At 41.6% G+C, this 26,014-nt stretch overlaps 2 protein-coding genes across 4 annotated transcripts in view; one reads left to right on the top strand and one right to left on the bottom strand.

Annotated features, from left to right (window-relative positions):
* map4k3a (mitogen-activated protein kinase kinase kinase kinase 3a) overlaps positions 1-5,876 on the bottom strand; it is a 79,913-nt gene extending 74,037 nt beyond the window's left edge. The window contains exon 1 of one of the 2 annotated variants that reach the window (XM_036949774.2): positions 5,583-5,876. In XM_036949774.2, coding sequence (XP_036805669.2) covers positions 5,583-5,678 — 96 coding nt within the window. In that variant the 5' untranslated portion in view covers positions 5,679-5,876. The remainder of the gene's footprint in view (positions 1-5,582) is intronic. The other variant, XM_036949775.2, reaches the window with a different exon arrangement.
* Positions 5,877-9,779: 3,903 nt separating this feature from the next.
* Positions 9,780-25,499, top strand: tmem178a (transmembrane protein 178a). Of its 2 annotated transcripts, XM_021568272.3 has the most exons (4): positions 9,780-10,671; positions 18,711-18,824; positions 20,925-21,062; positions 21,845-25,499. In XM_021568272.3, the coding sequence occupies exons 1-4, from the start codon at positions 10,260-10,262 to the stop codon at positions 22,084-22,086; spliced, it is 906 nt and encodes a 301-aa protein (XP_021423947.1). In that variant the 5' UTR covers positions 9,780-10,259; the 3' UTR covers positions 22,087-25,499. The 2 variants fall into 2 exon arrangements, with proteins under 2 accessions (XP_021423947.1, XP_021423948.1); XM_021568273.3 differs by lacking the exon at positions 18,711-18,824 and having other exon boundaries at positions 9,816-10,671.
* The last annotated feature ends 515 nt before the right edge of the window (positions 25,500-26,014 follow it).

Raw genomic sequence — 26,014 nt, 5'->3', positions numbered from 1 at the left:
GGGTTTTTTGTATTTACACAATGGAATACAAAATGAGTGTTATTTCTACTGACATGAATGTGGTGTCATACACTACATGACAAAATGTATGTGGACACCTGCTCATCGAACAACTCATTCCAAAATCATGGGCATTAATATGGAGTTGGTCCCCCCTTTGCTGCTATAACAGCCTCCACTCATCTGGGAAGGCTTTCCACTAGATGTTGGAACATTGCTGTGGAGACTTGCTTTCATTCTGCCACAAGATCATTAGTGGTCGGGCACTGATGTTGGACGATTAGGCCTGGCTCGCAGTCGACGTTCCAATTCATTCCAAAAGTGTTCAAATGGGGTTGAGGTCAGGGCTCTTTTCAGGCCAGTCAAGTTCTCCCACACCGATCTCGACAAACCATTTCTGTATGAACCTCGCTTTGTGCATGGGGGAATTGTCATGCTGAAACAGGAAAGGGTCTTCCCCAAACTGTTACCACAAAGTTGGAAGCAGAGAATCATCTAGAATGTCATTGTATCATGTAGCGTTAAGATTTACCTTCAATGGAACTAAGCCCGAACCATGAAAAACATCCCCAAATCATCCTCCACCAAATTGTACAGTTGGCACTATGCATTGGGGCATGTATCGTTCCCATGGCATCCTCCAAACCCAGATTCATCTGTCGGTGGTGAAACGTGATCCATCACTCCAGAGAACGCCTTTTGTGGCTGAGCTGTTGTTGCTCTTAGACGTTTCAAATTCACAATAACAGCACATACAGTTGAGCGGGCAGCTCTAGAAGGGCAGAAATTTGACGAACTGACTTGTTGGAAAGGTGGCATCCTATGACGGTGCCACATTGAGGGTTTTTCTTTATTTTTACTATTTTCTACATTGTAGAATATTAGCGAAGACATCAAAACTATGAAATAACACATATGGAATCATGTAGTAACCAAAAAAAAGAGCAAAACAATTCAAAATATATTTTATATTTGAGATTCTTCAAATAGCCAAACTTTGTATTGATGGCTGCTTTGCACACTCTTGGCATTCTCTCAATCAGCTTCATGAGGTAGTCACCTGGAATACATTTAAATTAACAGGTGTGCCTTCTTAAAAGTTAATTTGTAGAATTTATTTCCTTCTTAATGCGTTTGAGCCGATCAGTTGTGTTGTGACATGGTAGAGGGAGGTATTCCGAAGATAGCCCCAATTGGTAAAAGAACGTGTCCACATTATGGCAAGAACAGCTCAAATAAGCAAAGGGAAATTACATTCCATCATTACTTTAAGACATGAAGGTCAGTCAATAAGGAACATTTCAAGAACTTTGAAAGTTTCTTCAAGTGCAGTCGCAAAAACCATCAAGCGCTGTGATGAAACTGGCTCATGAGGACCGCCAAAGGAATAGAAGACCCAGAGTTACCTCTGCTGCAGAAGATAAGTTCATTAGAGTTACCAGCCTCAGAAATTGCAGGCCAAATAAATGCTTCACAGAGTTCAAGCAACAGAAATCTCAACATCAACTGCTCAGAGGAGACTGCATGAATCAGGCCTTCATGGTCGATTGCTGCAAAGAAACCACAACTAAAGGACACCAATAATAAGAACAGACTTGGGCCAAGAAACACAAGCAATGGACATTAGACCGGTGGAAATGTGTCCTTTGGTCTGGAGTCCAAATTTGAGATTTTTGGTTCCAACCGCCGTGTCTTTGTGAGACGTGGTGTGGGCGAACGGGTGATCTCCGCATGTCTATTTCCCACTGTAAAGCATGGAGGAGTTATGGTGTGGGGGTGCTTTGCTGGTGACACTGTCTGTGATTTATTTAGAATTCTAGGCACACTTAACCAGCATGGCTACCACAGCATTCTGCAGCGATACGCCATCCCATCTGGTTTGAGCTTAGTGGGACTAGAATTTGTTTTTCAACAGAACAATGACCCAACACACCTCCAGGCTGTGTAAGGGCTATTTTATCATGAAGGCGAGTGATGGAGTGCCGCATCAAATGACCTGGCCTCCACAATCCCCCGACCTCAAACCAATTGAGATGGTTTGGGATGAGTCGGACCGCAGAGTGAAAGAAAAGCAGCCAAAAAGTGCTCAGCATGTGGGAACTCCTTCAAGACTGTTGGAAAAGCATTCCAGGTGAAGTTGGTTGAGAGAATGCCAAGAGTGTGGAAAGCTGTCATCAAGGCTATTTGAAGGGTGGCTATTTGAAGAATCTCAAATATATTTTGATTTGTTTAACACTTTTGGTTACTACATGATTCCATGTGTTATTTCATAGTTTTGATGTCTTCACTATTATTCTACAATGTAGAAAATATTAGAAATAAAGAAAAACCCTTGAATGAGTTGGTGTTCTAAAACTTTTGACCGGTAGTGTGTGTGTGTGTGTGTGTGTGTGTGTGTGTGTGTGTGTGTGTGTGTGTGTGTGTGTGCGCGCGTATAGATAGATAGATATCTATATCTATATATACACCTTTCAAAAGTGAAGGGTAATTTAGAAATGTCCTTGTTTTTGAAAGAAAAGCACATTTTTTGTCCATTACAATAACATCAGATTGATCAGATATACAGTGTAGACATCGTTAATGTTGTAAATTACTATTGTAGTTTTAAAGTGCAGATTTTTTTTAATGGATTATCTACATAGGCATACAGAGGCCTATTATCAGCAACCATCACTCCTGTGTTCCAATGGCACGTTGTGTTAGCTAATCAAGGTTTATCATTTTAACAAGCTAATTGATCATCAGAAAACCACTTTGCAATTATGTTAGCACAGCTGAAAACTGTTGTTCTGATTAAAGAAGCAATTAAACTGGCCTTTTTTAGACTAGTTGAGTCTCCCACTCTTTCTATTCTGTTAATAGACAGTTTGTGCTGTTCTGTGAAGGGAGTAGTACACCGAGCTGTACGTGATCTTCAGTTTCTTGGCAATTTCTCGCATGGAATAGCCTTCATTTCTCAGAACAAGAATAGACTGGCAAGTTTTAGAAGAAAGTTCTTTGTTTCTAGCCATTTTGGGCCTGTAATCGAACCCACAAATGCTGATGCTCCAGACACTCAACTAGTCTAAAAAAGGCCAATATTATTGCTTGTTTAATCGGAACAACAGTTTTCAGCTGTGCTAACATAATTGCAAAAGGGTTTTCTAATGATCAATTAGCCTTTTAAAATGATAAACTTGGATAGCTAACACAACGTGCCACAGGAGTGGTGGTTGCTGATAATGGGCCTCTGTATGCCTATGTAGATATTCCATAAGAAATCTGCCATTTCCAGCAACAATAGTCATTAACAATGTCTACACTGTATTTCTGATATTTTATGATATTTTAATGGACAAAAAAATTGCTTTTCTTTCAAAAACAAGTACATTTCTAAGTGTCCCCAAACTTTTGAACGGTAGTATTTATATTATATATATATATATATATACATATATATATACATATATATATACATATATATATATATATATATATATATATATATATATATATATATATATATATGTATATATATATATGTATATATAGATATATATATATATATATGTGTATATGTATATATATATGTGTATATGTATATATATGTGTATATGTATATATATATATGTATATGTATATATATATATGTATATGTATATATATATATATATATATATATATGTATATATGTATATGTATATATGTATATATATATAGTATTAAAGAGGAGGTTGTGCTCTTTAAAACTAAGTTAACTCGTAATTGTCATTTGTTCTTTATTTTTGAGCTATGACTGTTTGTGTGAAATGTGTTAAAAGAAATGTGCTTTATCTTGAAAATTCTCAGAAATCTACAGCAGCATTCTAGAATTATATTGGGGTCTTAAGGTTTAAACAGAACATGTGGGAGGAGGCAGAGAAGGGAAAGATGGCGGAAGTGGTTGCTGAGGTCAAATCAAGCATCGCGATGGGCAAAGTTGGTGAAGACGAATGTTCTGAATGGACAACAGTAGTATCAAAAACTGGAATAAAAAGGAAATTCTCTAAAATTGGAGTGGAGGATACATATATGAATGATAATGAATCGCTTGTTGTTGAGATGCGTTTGTTGAGTAAGGATGCCTATGCAGGAGACCCATTTGAGGTGTCGAAAATGGTGAAGTACGCACTGTGAAAAGTGGAGTTTGTCAGAGTGAACAGGAGTGGTCTTATTTAGATTTAATTGTATTTCTGAAGAAGAGAGGAAGATTGCAGTGAGCCTCAAAAGAATCCGGACAACAGAAGTTTTGAACTTTGGAGTAGATCACCTGTCAAAGGAATCATCTCAGGGGTGACGACGGATGTTCAGGTTGAATACCCGAAGAGAAAACCTGGTGTGATTGGTGCCCGGTGTCTGACCCGTTGGGTGAATGGAGAAAAATAAGAAAGTATGTCGTTCTTGTTGTTTTTTGATACAGAGCAAATACCTATGCATGTGAAGTTTGGTTATGTAAGATACACTGTAAGAGCTTTCTTCCCCAAACCATTGCAGTATAAGAATTGTAAAGGATTTAGCCATGTTTCAAGTGAGGTGCAGTTGGACAGAATATACTGAAGAATGGTATGTAGAAAAACGTCGGTGTTCAATTGTGGGGGGGGGGGGGGGGGGGGGGGTCATGATCCCAAGTTCCTAGAGTGCCCTGTAAGGGTGAAGGAGATTGAGGTAGCAAAAGTGAGAGCGGTCAATCAAATCGCCTATGCGGAAGAGATTTTAAAAAAGGTTTGAGAAAACAAGTGATGCTAGTGAAGAGATGGTAGTGGACCGACCACAGCCTGTAATAAATGTTTGCTGCCAGTCAAAAGATACCCTGTGTGTTAAAAAAGGGTGGATTTTATGGCGTTCATTGCCACAGTTATAAACTCTAAGCACAAGTCTCAAAGAAGTCTAAGAAACTGGACATGATTGTGGCTGCGGCAGAAAAGTTATTGGGACTTGCAAGGGGTACTGACTACGGAAGACCCGTCCTCCCACTTTCCCCTTGAGCCTGTGTAGCGATCAGATCTGTTTTATTTTTTTATCAGAAAGGTTTTTGATTTAGTTTAGTTTATTTATTTTTGTGGGGGAATCCTGTTTCCATCCCGTACAGTAGGTGGCGGGATGCACATTATATTGTGCGATCGCCAATATACCATAGAAGAAGTAACAGAACATGTAAGGTCCTATGACTATAAGGAATATTGTTAGGCTACTTTAGTCCACTATTGTGCTAAGGATAGCGATGACAACACTGTGAAAGCAAATTGAAACATTATAACAATATCGTTCGTGGAATTTGACCGGGATACGTATACATGTTTTACACTAATAGGTAGAATTCCTTACGGATGTAGTAGGCTTTGTGAATTGGAACACATCTGTAGAGAGTTGGTAAACATGCTAACAGCTTGGATATACAGTAGTTACTATCTCAACAACCACTGTTATTTCCCGACTGACTAAACTCCTGAAGGCTACTCCAAGTTCCTACATTGTAGTCAGGTTACTAATAACAATGTCTTTATTGGTAGCCTATCAATGGTTTATCAAAAATGAGGACAATGTATAGCTAAAATCCCTTTTACCTTGTATACATCTCCGTAGGTCCCGCTCCCAATTCTCTGTATTAGCTCGAAATCCTCTTGCGGATTTCGCCTTGAAAGGTCGAAAGTGGAAGCCATTTTTAGGTCCCCGGTTTAGTTATCCAGTCGCTATATTTGTTGTAACACTGACACCACATATAACGAAAAAAATACAATATAAACACACGTCGTCAGAAAATATCACAGCCTGACTTCACTGTAACTTTAACATGGCCTCCTCTGAGCACTGCGCGTGCGCCGCAGCCAGCTTGTCCAAGAGGGGAATGCAAGGAATGGGTGACAAGAGGGTGGGTCGCTGGCTGGCTGGGGTCTCTGGTAGAATTCTACCCCTGGACACAGATCTAGGATCAGTTTAGCGTCCACAAATTCTCACTCGTTGGGGGTGAAACGCTAAACTGATCTGAAACCAGAGTTTAGGAACGACTAGTTTGGTTTTGTGTATCCTACAGAAATGTCTTTGACACGAGGATCAGGAATACCCTAGTAATTCTCTACTTGTTTACAGCTAGATCCTTTCTTCTCATTCTCACAAATATCCAGAGTGCAATAGAGTAGAATAGTATAGAATTTGAGAATTAGGAAAATAAGATCATAAACTTGTAAAAACGATCTTATGAGTTTGATTATATCAATCAATAATTATGGTATAATAGATAATATGCTGCATTAGGCTACTATATTGATACATTGTATTGCTTTTCAGTAAAACTGGAAAGCACACAAAATAATAACCATACAGTCAATCATAATGTGTGAATTTATTATAATCTATTGTCTTGTGAGCCAGATTTACTAGGCATTTGTGCATGTGGAAAGTTTGCAATACATGCATTATTTATAACATACTATTTGATTGAATGTATTATTATACAGTACTATTAAAAAGTCCATATTACTGAATGATCGAAAAATGACTAATACAAAGCCAATGCGTTATTACATTTGACCATATCACACATCACTCTTATTCTTAATTGTGATAGCTACCTACACAAATAGCTAGCTAGAACAAAGTGTTAATAAGATACATTTATTAAAAAGATTAAAAGCAATACAAATAAGTTATCCAGTAGGCATCTACTGAGGGAGCTAAGAGCTGTGTTGTCAGCCATTTCCCAGCAACTTCAGTAAAAAGGCAGATCCCCAGGAGGACTTAGCATAGACAAACATTTGATCATATTACTCCAGTGCTAGCCTCCCTACACTGGCTTCCTGTCAAAGCAAGGGCTGATTTCAAGGTTTTACTGCTAACCTACAAAGCATTACATGGGCTTGCTCCTACCTATCTCTCTGATTTGGTCCTGCCGTACATACCTACACGTACGCTACGGTCACTAGACGCAGGCCTCCTAATTCTCCCTAGAATTTCTAAGCAAACAGCTGGAGGCAGGGCTTTCTCCTATAGAGCTCAATTTTTATGGAACGGTCTGCCTACCCATGTCAGATACGCAAACTCGGTCTCAACCTTTAAGTCCTTACTGAAGACTCATCCCTTCAGTGGGTCATATGATTGAGTGTAGTCTGGCCCAGGAGTCGGAAAGTGAACGGAAAGGCTCTGGAGCAACGAACCGCCCTTGCTGTCTCTGCCTGGCCGGTTCCCCTCTTTCCACTGGGATTCTCTGCCTCTAACCCTATTACAGGGGCTGAGTCACTGGCTTACTGGGGTTCTCTCATACCGTCCCTGGAGGGGGTGCGTCACCTGAGTGGGTTGATTCACTGATGTGGTCATCCTGTCTGGGTTGGCGCAAGACAATCCCCCACACAATCCCCCACACAATGTAACCTTTTCCAACACTGAAGCATGCATGAGAGCACCAGCTGATCCGGACGACTGTTTGATCATGCCCCCCGTAACCAAGGTGAGTAAGACCTTTAAACAAGTCAACATTCACAAGGCACCAGACCAAACAGAATACAAGGACATTAGCTTGACCGAGTCAGTAATACCAACATATTTCAAGCAGACCCTGTGCCTAAGAACACCAAGGTAACCTGCCTAAATGACTACCAACCCGGATAAAAAGAACATCAATGTGAGAATGCTATTCACTCTGCAACTGGATCCTGGACTTCCTGACAGGCCACCCCCAGGTGGTAAGGGTAGGTAACAACACATCTGCCACACTGATCATCAACACGGGGGCCCCTCAGGGGTGCGTGCTCAGCCCCCTCCCAACTCCCTGTTCACCCAGAACTGCATGGCCAAGCACGACTCCAACACCATCATTAAGTTTGCCAATGACACAACAGTGGTAGGCCTGATCACTGGCAACGATGAGACAGCCTATAGGGAGGAGGTCAGAGACCTGGCAGTGTGGTGCCAGGATAACAACCTCTCCTTCCCTCATTTGGCATGGGTCCTCAAGATCCTCAAAAAGTTCTACAGCTACACCATCGAGAGAATCGTGACTGGTCGCATCATCGCCTTGTATGGCTACTGCTCGGCCTCTGACCGCAAGGCACGACAGTGGGTAGTGCGTTCGACCCAGTACATCACTGGGGCCAAACTTTCAGCCATCCAGGACCTCTATAGCAGGCGGTGTCAGAGGAAGGCCCTAAAAATTGCCAAAGACTCCAGCCACCCTAGTCATAGACTGTTCTCTCTGCTACCGCACGACAAGTGGTACTGGAGTGCCAAGTCTATGTCCAAAAGGCTTCTTAAAAGCTTCTACCTCCAAGCCATGAGACTCCTGAACAGCTCATCAAATGGCTACCTGGACTAGTTGCATTGACCCCTCCCTCCCTCCCCCTCATTTTACTTCTACCTACATGTACATATTACCTCAAATACCTCAACTAACCTGTGCCCCCGCACATTGACGCTGTATCGGTACCCCCTGTATATAGCCTCTTTACTGTTATTTTATTGTTGCTCATTAATTATTTGTAAAACTGCATTGTTGGTTAAGGGTTGTAAGTAGCATTTCACTCTAAGGTCTGTTGTATTCGGCGCATGTGACAAATAATGTTTGATTTGATTTGTTATTTGTACCAATTTGGTCAACCTAGCAAATGTGCCAATTTAATTGCTTAATGTTTTTTCCCATGTTCACTCCACCAGTACAGATTGCAATCATTGTTATCACCATTTACATGTTTATTTATGCAATTCTTGTCATGCCAGGCACACATCCAGGCTCCATTTTAATGGGCCATTATTAGAGCTGGCAAAGGCGCAGATCAAACAAGCCAAATAAACACCCACAAATCCATTTCAGCAATGCTCGCTTTGTGGCAATTATTTCATCACTTTGAGCTCAATTCAGACTTTGATACTGTGACAGAATAGAATTGCAATAGCATGATGCTGAAATGGCTATTTATCATTTGTTTGGGGATTGTTGAAAATCCTTTTGGATCCTTTTGGATATGTCCCCTGAAAGCTTTATGTACAGTTAATGAACTCTGTTCATAGTTCACTTTGATATGGCCATTGTGTGGGTGTGTTTGGTTTCACTATCCTTCTGGAGACCAGAACTCCTCACAAGGATAGTAAAACAAGGAAAATTTGGGACTTCTTGCCATCCTTCCCCAAAAGGAAAAAGGCTATTTAAGGCTTAGGAGTTAGGTTTAGGGTTACAATTAGGGTTAGGGTTAGAATTAGGGTTAGGGGGTAAGTTTAGCATTAGGAGTTTGGGTCTGGTTTAGGATTAGGGGTTAGGGTTAACAGTTAGGTTTAGGGGTTAGTGAAAATAGGATTTTGAGTGGGAGTCCATTGTTTGGTAGTGTGTATGTGTGTAAGAGAGAGAGAGAGAGAGTACTGCAGTAATGGCTCATATAATGACCAAAATGTAATAGAATTCCAACATTGTAGCTGGTCCGCACTCAAAAAGGAGATTCAAGGTTTCTTTTTAGTATTCATTTAATTTAGGGGTAGGTAGATGGACAAACGTTTTGGCCTGTTTCATATGTTTGATGTGCGTGTGTATGTGTCTGCATCTGAGAGAGAGAGAGAGAGAGAGAGAGAGAGAGAGAGAGCGAGATAGAGAGAGAGAGAGAGAGAGAGAGAGAGAGAGAGAGAGAGAGAGATAGAGAGAGTAATTTAAGTTTTACACATTCAAATTGTCAAATTGTTACTTGGTGTATTGGGGGAATGGATATTTTATCAAACTGAGGATGCAAGGGTTAAGTTACAGGGAACCATTATTTTCTCTTATAGACACACCCATCTTTATTACTGACTGTGAAAGAGTAGGACAACCTTGACATTCCCCCACACACGCTGTATGTCGCCTCCGGGAGATGGTCATTTTCCTCTCCATGCGAATAGGAGGAGCCCTCAGTTTTACCCGACTGTGTCACTAACGAAGAGGACAAGCCCAGGTGCTGAGGAGAGGGAAAGAGCGATAGGGGTGGTGTGGTTTCTGCAGGTAAACACTAGTGATCCCGAGCACAGAGAGGCAAGTGCGGAGTTTAGCCCACACCCAGCACGCTTGCGGACACCGTACGGATCCACCTGTGTTGTTGTATCTTCCATTTTCAGCAACCCGCGGGTGGGAAGCAGCCAATGCCAATGCGCTCTCGACTGTGGACCATGTTCGCAGGTCAGAGGATGCGTAAAAATGCGTAGTAACTGGAATAGCAGGTGCTGGAAGAAGGGCGTCCGACTGTCAACACGTCTAAACTGTGCGCATAGCGCCGAGCGCTGATGTTCAAACCATGGAGAAACAAGCTCTTGCAACGGCTCTTAGCTTGTCCATGAGCGTTATCTCTTTACTCTTGTTGGTCACCGCTATCTTCACCGACCATTGGTACGAGACAGACACCAGAAGGCATAAGGAGAACTGCGACAAGTATGGGTCGGATTCTAACGACCAGAAAAACAGGGAGATGCCTATATACCACTTGCCTCTTGTGGACAACGGCAACTCCAAACGGAACGTGGCGCTTATGAAGCCGATTCACGTCGGGAGTAGAGAGGAGGAATTACTTGAGAACTGGAGGGCGATACTGGGGATGGGGATTCTTGAGACGGAATGTGGGCGTCCGTTGTTCTCCACATATTCTGGACTCTGGAGAAAATGCTACTTTCAAGGCATGGACCGGGATATCGATAAACTCATATCAAAGGGTAAGTTTTAATGTACACACTAAAAAGTGGGAGAAAAGAAAAACAGTTGTCAAATTTGCTGTCTGTAATCCGTGACTATAGGCAATGACTGTTTTGCATCCCTTTAATCGAGGTAGCTCCATCTGTGGTGATGATTCTGCATACGTGCATTGCGTCAAAACAAGGTTTATGACGGCTCATACACAAGGGCTCATGATTATACACGCCCAAACTAATTTCCAGGAACATTAATTGCTATTTCAAACTCATTACCAATGCTTGCTTTAGTAGGCTATTATGATTTCTATAATTGTCGCATCATTATGAGGGTGCTGGGAAATTATAGCCTAATGATTTAGGTTATTAATAGGCAAATTTATGAGTTACATTTTTACATTTTTTTCCCTCTAATTTTCCCACAGTGGTAATCGTTGTAGACAGGCTTTGGAAATGTTTGTTTATGTTGTTATCCCAGTCAAATTGTCAATAGAGCCATCTATAGGGCTACAAAAGCCAAAGTGTTGATTGACTACACTTAGAAAAAAATATTCAAAATGGTTATTTGTCTGTAGCCATAGGAGAACACTTTTTGATTCCAGTTAAACCCTTTTTGGTTCCAGGAAGAACCATTTTGGGTTCCATGTTAAACCCTCTGTGGAAAGGGTTTTACATGGAACCAAAAATGGTTATACTTGGAAGCAAAAGGGTTATACCTGGAAGGGACAGCCTAAGAACCCTTTTAGGTGTTAGATATCACCTTTTTTTTACCCACAAAGAACCCCCTTTGAAGCCATTTTTTATTCTACAGGGAAAAGTGAATCCTACAGGGTTCTTAAGAATCTTCTCTATGGAAAAAAGGGATCTAAAATGTTTATTTGATTGAAAGTGTTCTACCTACAACCATAAAGGGATCTCCTTCAGGGAAACGCCAGAATAAAACATTTTCTATAACTGAATTTATGCCCAATGTGCTGAAGTTCAAGGTCCTACAAAGTCTTTTTAAGGTTGAAACTCAAAAAGTCGATCGGGATGAAATGATAACTTTTCCGCGCGGTGTCCAGTCCATCAAGATTAATGTCGCCCTGATTAAGCCAGCGGTTAAATGCCACCGGAACTCACTTGCCACCTTGCATTTAAAACAGCTGAGGTGTCATGTGAAGGACCTCGAGCTTCAACACCTACCGTTTGATTTCTGTCAATATGGATTTTATTTGATACCTGCTTCAACCTGTGAAGAATTGTGCCCATACACTCTTAGAAAATAGCGTTCCAAAAGTGTTCTTTGCGGAAGGTTAGGGTTCTACCAAGAACCGTTTTGATCAGAAGAACCCTTTTTGGAAGACATGATTCTTTGTAAGGCGACGGTTTCTAACCTATAACTTTTAATATCCTAAGAACCGTTTTTGGAAGAAACGGTTATTTGATGATTGGAAGGCAAGAAGGATTCTTTGGAAGGCATGAAGAGTTCTACATAGAACCATATATACAGTGCATTAGGAAAGTATTCAGATCCCTTCACCTTTAACACATTTTTTTGTTACAGCCTTATTTTAAAATGAAATAGTTTTTTCCCCTCATCAATCTACACACAATACCCCATTACGACAAAGCAAAAACAGGTTTTTAGACATTTTTGCAAAATACCATTTACTTTTACTTTTTAGTAATTTGGTGAAGAACCTTTGTCAGAGATTACAGCCTCGAGGCTTCTTAGAAATGACGCTACAAGCTTGGCACACCTGTATTTGGGGAGTTTCTCCCATTCTTCTCTGAAGATCCTCTCAAGCTCTGTCTGGTTGGATTGGGAGCATCGCTGCACAGCTATTTCCAGGTGTCTCCAGAGATGTTCAATCGGGTTCAAGTCCGGGCTCTGGCTGGGCCACTCAAGGACATTCAGAGACATGTCCCGAAGTCACTCCTGCGTTGTCTTGGCTGTGTGCTTAGGGTCGTTGTCCTGTTGGAATATAAATTTGTTTGTCCATTAAAATAACATCAAATTGATCGGAAATACAGTGTAGACATTGTTAATGCTTTAAATTACTATTGTAGCTGGAAACAGAATATTTTTTATGTAATATCTATGTAGGCATACAGAGGCCCATTATCAGCAACCATCATTCCTGTGCATTTGTGGGTTCAATTACTGTCTCAAAATGGCCAGAAACAAGTAACTTTCTTCTGAAACTCATCAGTCTGTTCTTGTTCTGAGAAATGAAGGCTATTCCATGTGAGATTTTGCCAAGAAAATTAAGATCTCGTACAACGCAGTGTACTACTCACCTCACTGAACAGCGCAAACTGGCACTAACCAGAATAGAAAGAGGAGTGGGAGGCTCCAGTGCACAGCTGAGCAAGAGGACAAGTACATTAGAGTGTCTAGTTTGAGAAACAGACACCTCACAAGTCCTCAACTGGCAGCTTCATTAAATAGTACCCGCAAAAAAAACAGTCTCAATGTCAACAGTGAAGAGGCAACTCCGGGATGCTGGCCGCCTAGGCAGTTTCTCTGTCCAGTGTCTGTGTTCTTTTGCCCATCTTAATATTTTATTTTTACTGGCCAGTCTGAGATCTGGATTTTTCTCCGGAGGTGCGATCTAGAACCTAAAAGGGTTTTTCGGCTGTCCCCATAGGAGAAACCTTTGAAGAACCCTTTTTGGTTCCAGGTAGGACCTTTTTGGGTTCCCTTTTTGGTTCTACCTGGAACCAAAAGCCCTTTTCTGGAAATCTATTGGATATAAGAGCAACGTCAACTTACCAACATTACAACCAGGAATACGACTTTCTCGAAGCGGTTCCTCAGTTTGGACCACCACCCAGGACAATGGATCGGATCCCAGTAAGCAAACCAAAACAACGGCGCCGCAGACGGAGCGTTCTTCTGGTCAGGCTCCGTAGACGGGCACATCGTTTACCGCTCCCGAGTATACTGCTCGCCAATGTCCAGTCTCTTGACAACAAGGTAGACGAAATTCGAGCAAGGGTTGCCTTCCAGAGAGACATCAGAGATTGTAACATTCTCTGTTTCACGGAAACATGGCTCACTCGGGATATGTTATCAGAGTCGATACAGCCACCCGGTTTCTTCACGCATCGCGCCGACAGAAACAAGCATCTCTCTGGTAAGAAGAAGGGCGGGGGTGTATGCCTTATGATTAACGAGTCGTGGTGTGATCACAACAACATACAAGAACTCAAGTCCTTTTGTTCACCTGACCTAGAATTCCTTACAATCAAATGCCGACCGCATTATCTACCAAGAGAATTCTCTTCGATTATAATCACAGCCGTGTATATCCCCCCCCTCCCCCCAAGCAGACACCTGGACGGCCCTGAAATAACTTCATTGGATTCTATGTAAACTGGAAACCATATATCCTGAGGCTGTATTTATTGTAGCTGGGGATTTTATCAAAGCTAATCTGAAAACAAGGCTCCCTAAATTTTATCAGCATATCGAATGCGTGACCCGGACTGGCAGCATTCTGGATCATTGCTACTCTAACTTCTGTGATGCATACAAAGCCCTCCCTTGCCCTCCTTTCGGGAAATCTGACCACGACTCCATTTTGTTGCTCCCAGCCTATAGACAGAAACTAAAACAGGAAATGCCCGTGCTCAGGTCTGTTCATCGCTGGTTCGAAGTTTGCCTCGATCACAGGGACTGGGATATGTTCCGGATAGCCTCAGACAACAACATTGATGTATACGCTGATTCAGTGAGCAAGTTTATTAGCAAGTGCATCGGTGATGTTGTACCCACGGTGACTATTAAAACCTTCCCCAACCAGAAACCGTGGATTGATGGCAGCATTCGCACAAAACTGAAAGCATGAACCATTGCTTTTAATCACGGCAAGGCAACCAGGAACATGACCGAATACAAACAGTGTAGCTACTCCCTCCGCAAGGCAATCAAACAAGCAAAGAGTCAGCATAGAGACAAAGTAGAGTCGCAATTCAACGGCTCAGACACGAGACGTATGTGGCAGGGTCTACAGTCCAATCAACGGATTACAAAAAGAAAACTAGCCGCGTCGCTGACACCGACGTCTTCCTCCCAGACAAATTAAATAACTTCTTTGCTCGCTTTGAAAACAATTCAGTGCCACTGACATGGCCCGCTACCAAAACCTGCGGGCTCTCCTTCACTGCGGCCAACGTGAGTAAAACATTTAAACGTGTTAACCCTTGCAAGGCTGCCGGCCCAGACGGCATCCCTAGCCGCGTCCTCAGAGCATGTGCAGACCAGCTGGCTGATGTGTTTACGGACATATTCAATCAATCAGACAAATCTGTCGTTCTGCCCCTGAACAGGCAGTTAACCCACTGTTCCTAGGCCGTCATTGAAAATAAGAATTTGTTCTTAACTGACTTGCCTAGTTAAATAAAGGTTAAAAAAAAATAATAATAATTAAAATCCCTATCCCAGTCTGCTTTTCCCACATGCTTCAAGAGGGCCACCATTTTTCCTGTTCCCAAGAAAGCTAAGGTAACTGAGCTACACGACTATCGCCCCGTAGCATTCACTTCCGTCATCATGAAGTGCTTTGAGAGACTAGTCAAGGATCATATCACCTCCACCCTACCTGACACCCTAGACCCACTCCAATTTGCTTACCGCCCCAATATGTCCACAGATGACGCAATTGCAATCACACTGCACACTGCCCTAACCCATCTGGACAAGAGGAATACCTATGTAAGAATGCTGTTCATCGATTAGAGCTCAGCATTTAACACCATAGTTCCCTCCAAACTCGTCATTAACTTCTTGGTGACAGGGGGCAGTATTTTCAGGTCCGTATGAAATGCATGCACAAATTCAACTGCCTGCTACTCATCCCCAGAAGATAAGATATGCATATTATTAGTATATTTGGATAGAAAACACTCTGAAGTTTCTAAAACTGTTTGAATCATGTCTGTGAGTATAACATAACTTATTCAGCAGGCGAAACCCCAAGGACAAACCATTCTGATTTTTTTTTAGGTCACTCTTTTCAATGGGTTTTCATTGGGAATTCAGATTTCTAAGTACCTTCTTGCAGTTCCTATCGCTTCCACTGGATGTCAACAGTCTTTAGAAATTGGTTGAGGTTATTCCTTTGAATAATGAACAAGTATGGCCGTCTTGAACGAGGGTCACTTGAAGTGTACTGTTAGATAGAGGCGTGTGACCAGAAAGCATGCTTCAGTTTGTTTTCTTCCTGTATTGAACACAGATCATCCCGTCTTCAATTGTATCGATTATTTACGTAAAAAAATACCTAAGTTGTATTACAAATGTAGTTTGAAATGTTTTGGCAAAGTTTACAGGTAACTTTTGAGATATTTTGTAGTCACGTTGAGCAAGTTGGAACCGGTGTTTTTCTGGATCAAACGCACCAAATAAATGGACATTTTGGATATATATTGACGGAATTAATCAAACAAAAGGACAATTTTTGATGTGTATGGGACATATTGGAGTACCAACAAAATAAGCTTGTCAAAGGTAAGGCATGAATTATATTTTTATTTCTACGTTTTGTGTCGCGCCTGCAGGGTTGAAATATGGTTTCTCTCTTTGTTTACAGAGGTGCACCCTCAGATAATAGCATTGTTTGCTTTTGCCGAAAAGCCTTTTTGAAATCTGACATGTTGGCTGGATTCACATGAAGTGTAGCTTTAATTTGCTATCTTGCATGTGTGATTTAATGAAAGTTTGATTTTTATAGTAATTTATTTGAATTTGGCGCTCTGCATTTTCCCTGGCTTTTGGCCAGGTAGGCGTCCCACATATCCCAGAGAAGTTAAGCTCGAAACCCTGGGTCTCGACCCCGCCCTGTGCAACTGGGTCCTGGACTTTCTGATGGACCGCCCCCAGGTGGTGAGGGTAGGAAACAACATCTCCACCCCGCTGATCCTCAACATTGGGGCCCCACAAGGGTGCGTTCTCAGCCTTCTCCAGTACTCCCTGTTCACCCATGACTGCATGGCCATGCACGCCTCTACAGTGGTAGGCTTGATTACCAACAATGATGAGATGGCCTACAGGGAGGAGTTGAGGGCCCTCGGAGTGTGGTGTCAGGAAAATAACCTCACACTCAACATCAACAAAACAAAGGAGATTATCATGGACTTCAGGACACAGCAGAGGAGCACCCCCCTATCCACATCGACGGGACAGTAGTGGAGAAGGTGGAAAGTTTTAAGTTCCTCGGCGTACACAGACAGACAAACTGAAATGGTCCACCCACACAGACAGCGTGGTGAAGAAGGCGCAACAGCGCCTCTCCAACCTCAGGAGGCTGAATAAATTTGGCTTGTCACCGAAACCACTCACAAACCTTTACAGATGCACAATCGAGAGCATCCTGTCGGGCTGTATCACCGCCTGGTACGGCAACTGCTCTGCCCACAACCATATGGCTCTCTAGAGGGTAGTGAGGTCTGCACAACGCATCACCCGGGGCAAACTACCTGCCCTCCAGGACACCTACAGCACCCGATGTCACAGGATGGCCAAAAAGATCATCAAGGACAACAACCATCCGAGCCATTACCTGTTCACCCTCGCTATCATCCAGAAGGCGAGGTTTGTACAGGTGCATCAAAGCTGGGACCAAGAGACTGAAAAACAGCTTCTATCTTAAGGCCATCAGACTATTAAACAACCATCACTGACATTGAGTAGCTGCTGCCAACATACTGACTCAAATCTCTAGCCACTTTTATAATGAAACAATTAGATGTAATAAGTGTATCACTAGTCACTTTAAACAATGCCACTTTATATAATATTTACATATCCTACATTACTCATCTCATATGTATATACTGTATTTTATACCATCTACCGCATGGCCATCACTCATCCAAATATTTATATGTACATATTCTTATTCATCCTTTACACTTGTGTGTATCAGGTAGTTGTTGTGAAATTGATAGATTACTCATTACTGCACGGTCGGAACTAGAAGCACAAGCATTTCGCTACACTCGCATTAACATCTGCTAACCATGTGTATGTGAGCAATACAATTTGATTTCATTTGACAAACCGAGATATTTAATTAAATATGGATCCATTATGAACTCTACATTTGTTGTCACACAGGACCACGTGCTGACACAGACCAATCACGGCCGGAAGGCTACGAGGAGGCTCCCAGTTGACTCGCTCAGGCAGGATGAAAACGACTACATCGACCATGATCCTTTGCTAGTTACGGCCACTTTCACCATGATCCTCAGCAATTTCTTGGGGGGGGGCATTCAGCACCATTCAGCAATATGGCGTGCTTAAAATAAAAATACTTCCGAATTCATGTGCCAATCGGGAGTCTTCCATAGGAATACGTGGATGACGTCAGCGCTATCACTATCTACTGATTTTAATGTCTATGGTTCTTACCTGGAACCAAAAAGGGTGCTCCTATGGGGACCATCGAAGAACAATTTTGGAACCCTTTTTTTCTAAGAGTGTATAGGGAATAGGGTGCCATTTGGGACACAACCAGGGACTGCGAACAGAGCTACTCATATCTATGCAAAGGCACGGAGTGTTGGCTAGTGTAAATAAACACACAACCTCCCAACTCTCTGAGCGTGAGATGCAGATATTCAGTTCGCAGCCTCACACGCCTCACACTCACAGTGAGAGATCAAACACAGGTGTGAGCGCTCACTTCAAAGTGCCCGCTCAACATGCACATGATGATTTTTCTTAATTTCTACCAAGTATGAAATGGTTGCGGTTCCCATGCATTATGTAGATGTGGACCACAAGACGGATCTACAATGATTCCTATGATACGTCTTTTGAATGTGTGTAAAGATTTTGAATAAAAAGTGTTTTAACGATCACTGACATAAAGCTGTTATGACATTAAAAGTGAAAATGAAACTTTTATACAGTACATGATTATAGACCATTATAATATGGCATTATGCCATATACATCTTATGGTAACTTCAAGTAAAGACCTGTAAGTAGGGCAACGATTTTACGTAACAAAAGTCATACGTGCTAATGTTAAAACGTAGAGCTCTTTAGTAATCCATTCTCTCTACAGGTATTGCGGACCGATGCACAACTGTCAAGTACCATTTCTCTCAGCCTATTCGGCTTCGAAACATCCCGCTCAACCTGACGAGAACCATTCAGCAAGATGAATGGCATCTCTTACGTATGTATTGCAGTCCCAGAACCATCAGCAATAAAACCGCTAGCATGGCTAGCTGTTTTTTATAGAGAGAAATAGTAATGGTGTCTTTTTTTAGGAACCAAAGGAGGCTAACTGCAACATGGCTCGTTGGCCAAAGCCTATGGGGAACCTATGGGGAACTGTAAGAGATCTTATACGTTTCGTTCTATGAGAATCTTCCTCAGCTAACGTCACTTTGTGAATTTTGAAGCATTTATGTAATCAAAACAAGCACATATAGCACATAAATACTTTAGAATTCATAAAGGTCATGTAAACTGACTGATATTATCTCATAGAACAAAACATATAAGATCTCCTAAGCATGTGTTTACTTCAGATCTTATTTTCAGAGTTTATCCTATAATCCCATTCTTTCCCCATTCATTTCCTCCATTGCAATGCCCAACGAACCAGAGGTAGAAAATGCTAGCTCATTTCCGGTTTGGTCTGAGCCAAAAGTCTCTTGAACAATGGTTAGATGGTCTTGGTGTGGTGTGAGAAGTTTGATTCCAGGTGCCCTACAACTGATCTATGTCGGTGTCTGCGGTGGGATAGTCTGACGTCTGTCATGCGTAGTGTTAGGGTCCTTTAAGATGAGCTTTTCCAGGGAGTGGTTGGTGCAAAAAAACATAGCGACCCTCACTTTCATCTTACGGATTTGGGGCAAATTTCTACCACCATCTTTGCTCAAACAATACCATTGTATCCCTACCCATATTATTTCCATTATTTATTGGGGAAATGTTTTACTGTTACTTGCTCTTCCCATCCCTTGTATTATGTGGGTTTTTTTTATAAATAGTTACATGTTTTGTATGTGTGTTTTTTAAGTCTGTTTTTCAGTGCTTCGTACAGTACTGTAGACTAAAGGTTCTGAACATGTCTGCTGTGTCTAGGTTTGATAATGAAATAACAGTGGATGTCCAATTCCCAGTGCTCCATATTCATTTGGCTTCATGCTGTGGAACCTTTAGAACCTTCAGACAACCATAGTGATCTCTTCAGAGAACCATGATCTGTAATAAAGCTAATACTGTACCCACATGCTGAATATGTTAAGCTAACCTTTCGAAGCTAGCATTCCTACTCCAGTGTCCGACCCCTGATGATCGGATTACTACATGGTTATAGAAAATGTTCACGGGGAGGAAGTAAATGTCAGCTTGTAAAAGAAAAACATATGAACTCCACACAGTCTTATTATTAATCCACAACTAGTCTGAGGAAGAACATTCATCAAAGTCAAAATGTGATTGGTTTTCTTTGTCTGCCTGCCACCTTTAGACAGTGTTTGCATCCGAAATGGCACCCTATTCCCTATTAAGTGCACTACTTTTGCGTGCACAGTTGCTCCCTATTAAGTGCATAGGGTGTTATTTGGGACGTTGCCCGTGTTTTTCCTGTTCGAGTTTGATCCTGTGTTAGGATACTGCAACTCGATCTGACAAATGTCTGAGATGCAGAGTAGGCCTACATTTGGGGGGGGGGGGGGGGGGGGGGGGGTAGTATACTATCGGATATGTGATTTATGATCAATGTGTCATAATGTTGCTACAGTATAGTTGCAGGAATTGAATATTGCCATTAACATATCCCGCTATAACACTGTTGTGTGTTGAGTGACATAATGCTTGCCATAACGTGTACTGAAAAACAAGGCACAATGCTGTCACGATGCATTAAGGAAATCATTCAAATTCACCTATTTTTAACAGTCGTTGCTGGCCATTTTACGTTATGACAGGCGTCATGTCATTCTTATGACAGGGTTGTAACAAATGTAGGACAGGGGAGACGAAATGCAAAGTATTACCTAATAAAAACAAATGTTTCCCATGGTTGTTTGGAGACTGTTGAGGGGTAGCATGAGCGGGACTACTAGGGGGTGGTTGTCATGGAAATGTTGGTGTGTGCGTGTGTGCTAATGTTTTCACTTGTGTGTGTGTGTACGCTTTGTGTTTGTCTGTGTGTGTGTGTGTGTGCTTATGTGTTCGCTTTTGTGTATGCTGGTGTCTGTATCTTTGTGTACTTGCTTGTGTGTGTGTGCTATGTTTATATGTGTGTGTGTGTGTGTCTCAGATCTGCGGCGAATCACGGCGGGGTTCCTTGGGATGGCGGCCGCCGTTTTGCTGTGTGGCAGCATTGTGGCCACAGTGGGCTTCTTTTGGGAGGAGAGCCTCACCCAGCACGTCTCCGGCCTGCTCTTCCTCATGGCAGGTACAAAGCCTGCCAACTACCAACACCCTACCTCTCCTATGTGTGTGTGTGTTAGAGAGAGATATAGAGAGAGAGACAGCGATATAGAGAGAGTGTGTGCTTCTCTTTCCCTTTCATTGTTGGTTTCAACTTTTGTCTCTCTGTGCCTCTTTTACAACAGCTCTATATCTCTATCTTTAGTTTTCTCCCCCTTTGTCTCTCTCTCTCTCGCTCGCTCGCTCTCTCCCTCTCCCTCTCTCCCCTCTCTTTGTCTCGTCCAAATATTCCTTACAACTGTTCATCAAACACATACAGTAGCAGAATTTGTAAATGCCGAATGGATACAGATGCATTCGTAAAACCTTACAGACAGGTGTTAATATGCATAATAAAACATGCCATAGCCATTCATAATAGCTCATCGCTACAAACAGGAGACTACTTCAATGGTTGTATGCAAACATTCCTTTAACATATGTATAACATTACACAATAGGGCGGCTCATTTTTCATTTCAGTTGAGTTTTAGATTTCCTTTCAACTTGTGTTTTTTTGTTTGTTTATTGATGTTATACTCATGAATTGTCATTCCATGCAGATAGTTATTAAAGTGGCAATTCGGGATTGGTCCATCCATTTTTAGACTTTTTAATGAATAATATATAGCCATTGATTCTTGAAGAATATAACTTATAAATGTCTCCTAATTTTACTTCAACTGTCTAGCCTGTCCTTTGTTGTTATTTGAATCCTGTATGACCCCTTTGATAAAAATCTTGGAGCAAAAAAATTGTCCCCTCCAGGGATCTTCTGCACCATCTCCTTGTGCACCTACGCCGCCAGCGTCTCCTACGACCTCTCCCGGAACCCACCCTTCATCTATGGACTGCCCGGCGACGTGGACCATGGTTACGGCTGGTCCATCTTCTGCGCCTGGGTCAGCCTGGGACTTACCGTGGCATCGGGCTGCCTCTGCACCACCTACCCCTTCTTCAGCCAAACCAAGGCCCTGCACTCCAAAACCGCCCGGGAGTCCTCGGTATGAGCGTTATGAGCAGTGTGAGAGAATTGTGCGCCCCCTGTATATTTGGAGGATGAATTGTTGGTGTGGACATTTTGTTGCTGACTGAAGACCAATATAAAAGGAGGTGTTTTATTTGTACGAAACCAGAGATGAAACATAGTTTCCACAGTGAGATATGGGAATCTTGTTGGTCTTTTTTGTGGACTCTCGCCATCCTTTATCGAGGTGTTATGGAATGTGCAGCTGTTATGATGTGTTATGTGTGTGTTTGTATGTGCACCCAGGCAAACTGACACATACATATGGACCTACACATGTGTACACAAGCACACACACAGTCTCTCTCTCTCTCTCTCCAAGATATGGAGAACAATATGAGAGTGAATAACATGAAACGATGCAAATACCCACACAGGCATACCACACACATAAAACATGTGTGTATATATTAGCATATATACGAAAAAGGCAGAATTCTTATGGGTGGTTTGGTAAGATTGAATCAAATGGACATTGTATAAAACTACTAGTATCACTTTAAAAGCAAGAACCCTGCTTTTTTTCAGATGTAAGTGATATATTTTCTAAACTCTTAAGTACAAAACTCTAAACTGATAGCATGTGTAATGCCCCCTATCTTATGCTCAGAACCTTTGATTGTGCATTCATTGGGGTTTCACATCTTTGTTCTCCATTAAATACCATGAGCACATTTTGGTTAGTCACCAATACATCAGATTGGCTCACCATGTAGTCATTTTAACTACTATTTTCAGTTGTTGTTCTTTTCAATCACTTCCGTGCAATTTTCACTAGTATGTGGTACATTTTCACGACAAGCACAAAAATCAAAACAGATCATCACAATCGTCCCTGTTTCAAAACTCACATTTGCAATTGACTGAGAAAAACAAACAAACAAAGTCACATGTTCACTGCACCAAATCACTTTTTTGGGGGGGTTACATATTCAATCTAAGTGTCTGCTTTTCAAAATGCAATATTCACTTTACTTTTGATTTGAGTTTCTTGTCATTTGTTAACAATACAATTATCTATCACTTAATCAAACTGCTCAAAACTGCTAACTACTGAGCCACAAGTATGTACTGCTTAGTTAACGTATATAGTTTGATAACTGTTGAACACTGTAAATGTCTATATTTTTTACCTAAATGTAGCAATTTGACATCAATTTATGTTGGAAGTTAAAAGCATATGGATGTGACTGTAAATACTACATCATCATTCTCCATCAGCCAGTGTGCTCCAATAGGACAAAAGGGAAAGAATCCCTATGTGCTACAATTTGGGATTATAGTGTTGTGCACAACGCACTGCTGAAACAACTTGGTTGTGCACTGCTGATACACATTTCAAAACTGTTCTTTTTGAAGTGCTGAATAGAAAGAATACTAGATGGTAAATATATATTTTCCATACAGTATTTGACTCTAACTTGACATACCATTTTTTTTAAAACAATTTGTATCCAATGGCAGGTTGTGAGCACGTTGAGAAATATGTCAGTTTAACGGTTTCATCATCCGTATACAGCACACGTGTAGGACAAATCATCAGAAATAGGGGTATTGTAAAGCAGTTGGCTACTGTAAAAACGTAGTACGGGTGTTGTGTGCTATTTCTGCCGCATGCAACATTGTGAAAGATCACCCTTTTCTACAGGACTTGTCAACTAATACAGTATCGCCTGTCGCTCTGCTTGAAATTCGTCGGCTTACAATGTACAAATGAAATTCAGATGATGAGTGAAATATATTATTATACACAATACAGGTATTTCAACACTACACTATCAAATCAAATTTATTTATATAGCCCTTCGTACATCAGCTGATATCTCAAAGTGCTGTACAGAAACCCAGCCTAAAACCCCAAACAGCAAGCAATGCAGGTGTAGAAGCACGGTGGCTAGGAAAAACTCCCATGAAAGGCCAAAACCTAGGAAGAAACCTAGAGAGGAACCAGGCTATGTGGGGTGGCCAGTCCTCTTCTGGCTGTGCCGGGTGGAGATTATAACAGAACATGGCCAAGATGTTCAAATGTTCATAAATGACCAGCATGGTTGAATAATAATAAGGCAGAACAGTTGAAACTGGAGCAGCAGCACGGTCAGGTGGACTGGGGACAGCAAGGAGTCATCATGTCAGGTAGTCCTGGGGCATGGTCTTAGGGCTCAGGTCCTCCGAGAGAGAGAAAGAAAGAGAGAAGGAGAGTATTAGAGAACGCACACTTAGATTCACACAGGACACCGATTAGGACAGGAGAAGTACTCCAGATATAACAAACTGACCCTAGCCCCCCGACACATAAACTACTGCAGCATAAATACTGGAGGCTGAGACAGGAGGGGTCAGGAGACACTGTGGCCCCATCCGAGGACACCCCCGGACAGGGCCAAACAGGAAGGATATATCATCAGGAAGGACTATCATTCCAAATGGTAGCACACAGAGTGACTCTTTCCATTTGGTCCTATTGGAGCACACTGGCTGATGGAGAATGGTGTAGTATTTACAGTCACATTACAGTCATATAAAAAAATAAAGGGAATATTGCATTTTGAAAAGCAGGTACTTAGATTGACTATATATCCAAATTGAAAGAGTGATTTGATGCAGTAACTTTGTGAATTTGTTTGTTGTATCCAGTCAATTGAAAATGTGCTTAGAGTTTTGAAACATGAGCCATTTTGATGATCTGTTTAGATTTTTGTGCTTGTTGTGAAAATGTACCACATACTTGTGAAAATTGCACCCAAAGAGATTGAAAAAAATGTAATCCACAGCCTATGACATTCCGACGGATTCTATTGGTAATTTTAGTTGTGGCAATCAAATTGTATTTTTTTTTTTAGTGAACCCATTAACCAGTCCCTTCCCAAACAGATAAGGCATAATCACTAATAATTTCAACATGTGTGCCAGACTGTGAGAAGAATACTGACAATGATAGACGAAGGACTACAGGGATTGTTGCTTACAAAGTTGAGGAAAGTCATTTTTACGCTCGTGGACACAAATGGTGCACGATTCAACATTGGAATGTGAAAACAGTAGAAACTGGATGAGATAATGTTGACACACCGCTTGAATGGATGTAAGACTTTTGTGTTGGAACTTCATCACACATGTTCTGAGCAGCCAACAGTGAGGGGTGGGCCCTGAAAGTTACATGCTGCCCCATGGAATGGCCAGCTTTCGCAACGACTCAATCTGACCTGGAAGACTTGTAGGGACCTTGATTGGCTTGTGGGGACATTAAATGGCTTGTGTGGACCTTGCAGGTTATGTATGTACAACTCAGCATGCTGTGTCAGAAGCAGAGCAGCAATTCTGAGATGGTACATAGAGCTTCAAGTCTTCTATATTGACATTTAAATCGAGCTGTAAATAAAACATGATCAACAAGAACGTGTCTAAAGAGTTTATGACATGCCTTATGTTGAGCTTTGTCTCTGTGTGTTACCTGTGTTACAAAGGCCTGCATGATGCCATTATAATGCACTTTCAAGACCCCCTTATAATGTTATATAATAATGATCCTTCATGCACTCATGACAAAGTCTTGTCAGCATACCATTGAAGCACATCAGAGCATGGTTAAACTACTAGAACCAAGAGGTCTTGAGCAGTATTGCCATAATCGTCTATGTTGGGAGCTGGGAACGGCACTGTGTGCAACGCTGTTCAGTGTCCAAGGAGCTGAAATCAGCAATCAGCTGTCTTCTATTTTTACCTCAAATTGCAGTACTGTCCATGGTTCTGAAACATTATTTACGTGTGCACTGTTATAATTGCACGATTTAGGATTAGCACAGGTTAGATATAAGCGCTTTAATTTTACCTGCTGCTTTCTCAATAGTCACCACATCAGGCTCAAGATCACTCAAGATCACTTTGAAATGTCCGAAGGATGATGACAAATG

Source organism: Oncorhynchus mykiss, chromosome 17, assembly GCF_057628025.1.
Source record: "Oncorhynchus mykiss isolate SJ-2025 chromosome 17, ASM5762802v1, whole genome shotgun sequence".
Taxonomy (NCBI): domain Eukaryota; kingdom Metazoa; phylum Chordata; class Actinopteri; order Salmoniformes; family Salmonidae; genus Oncorhynchus; species Oncorhynchus mykiss.
The sequence above is the reverse complement of the archived record's forward strand: the minus strand, read 5'-3'. Positions and strand labels throughout refer to the sequence as shown.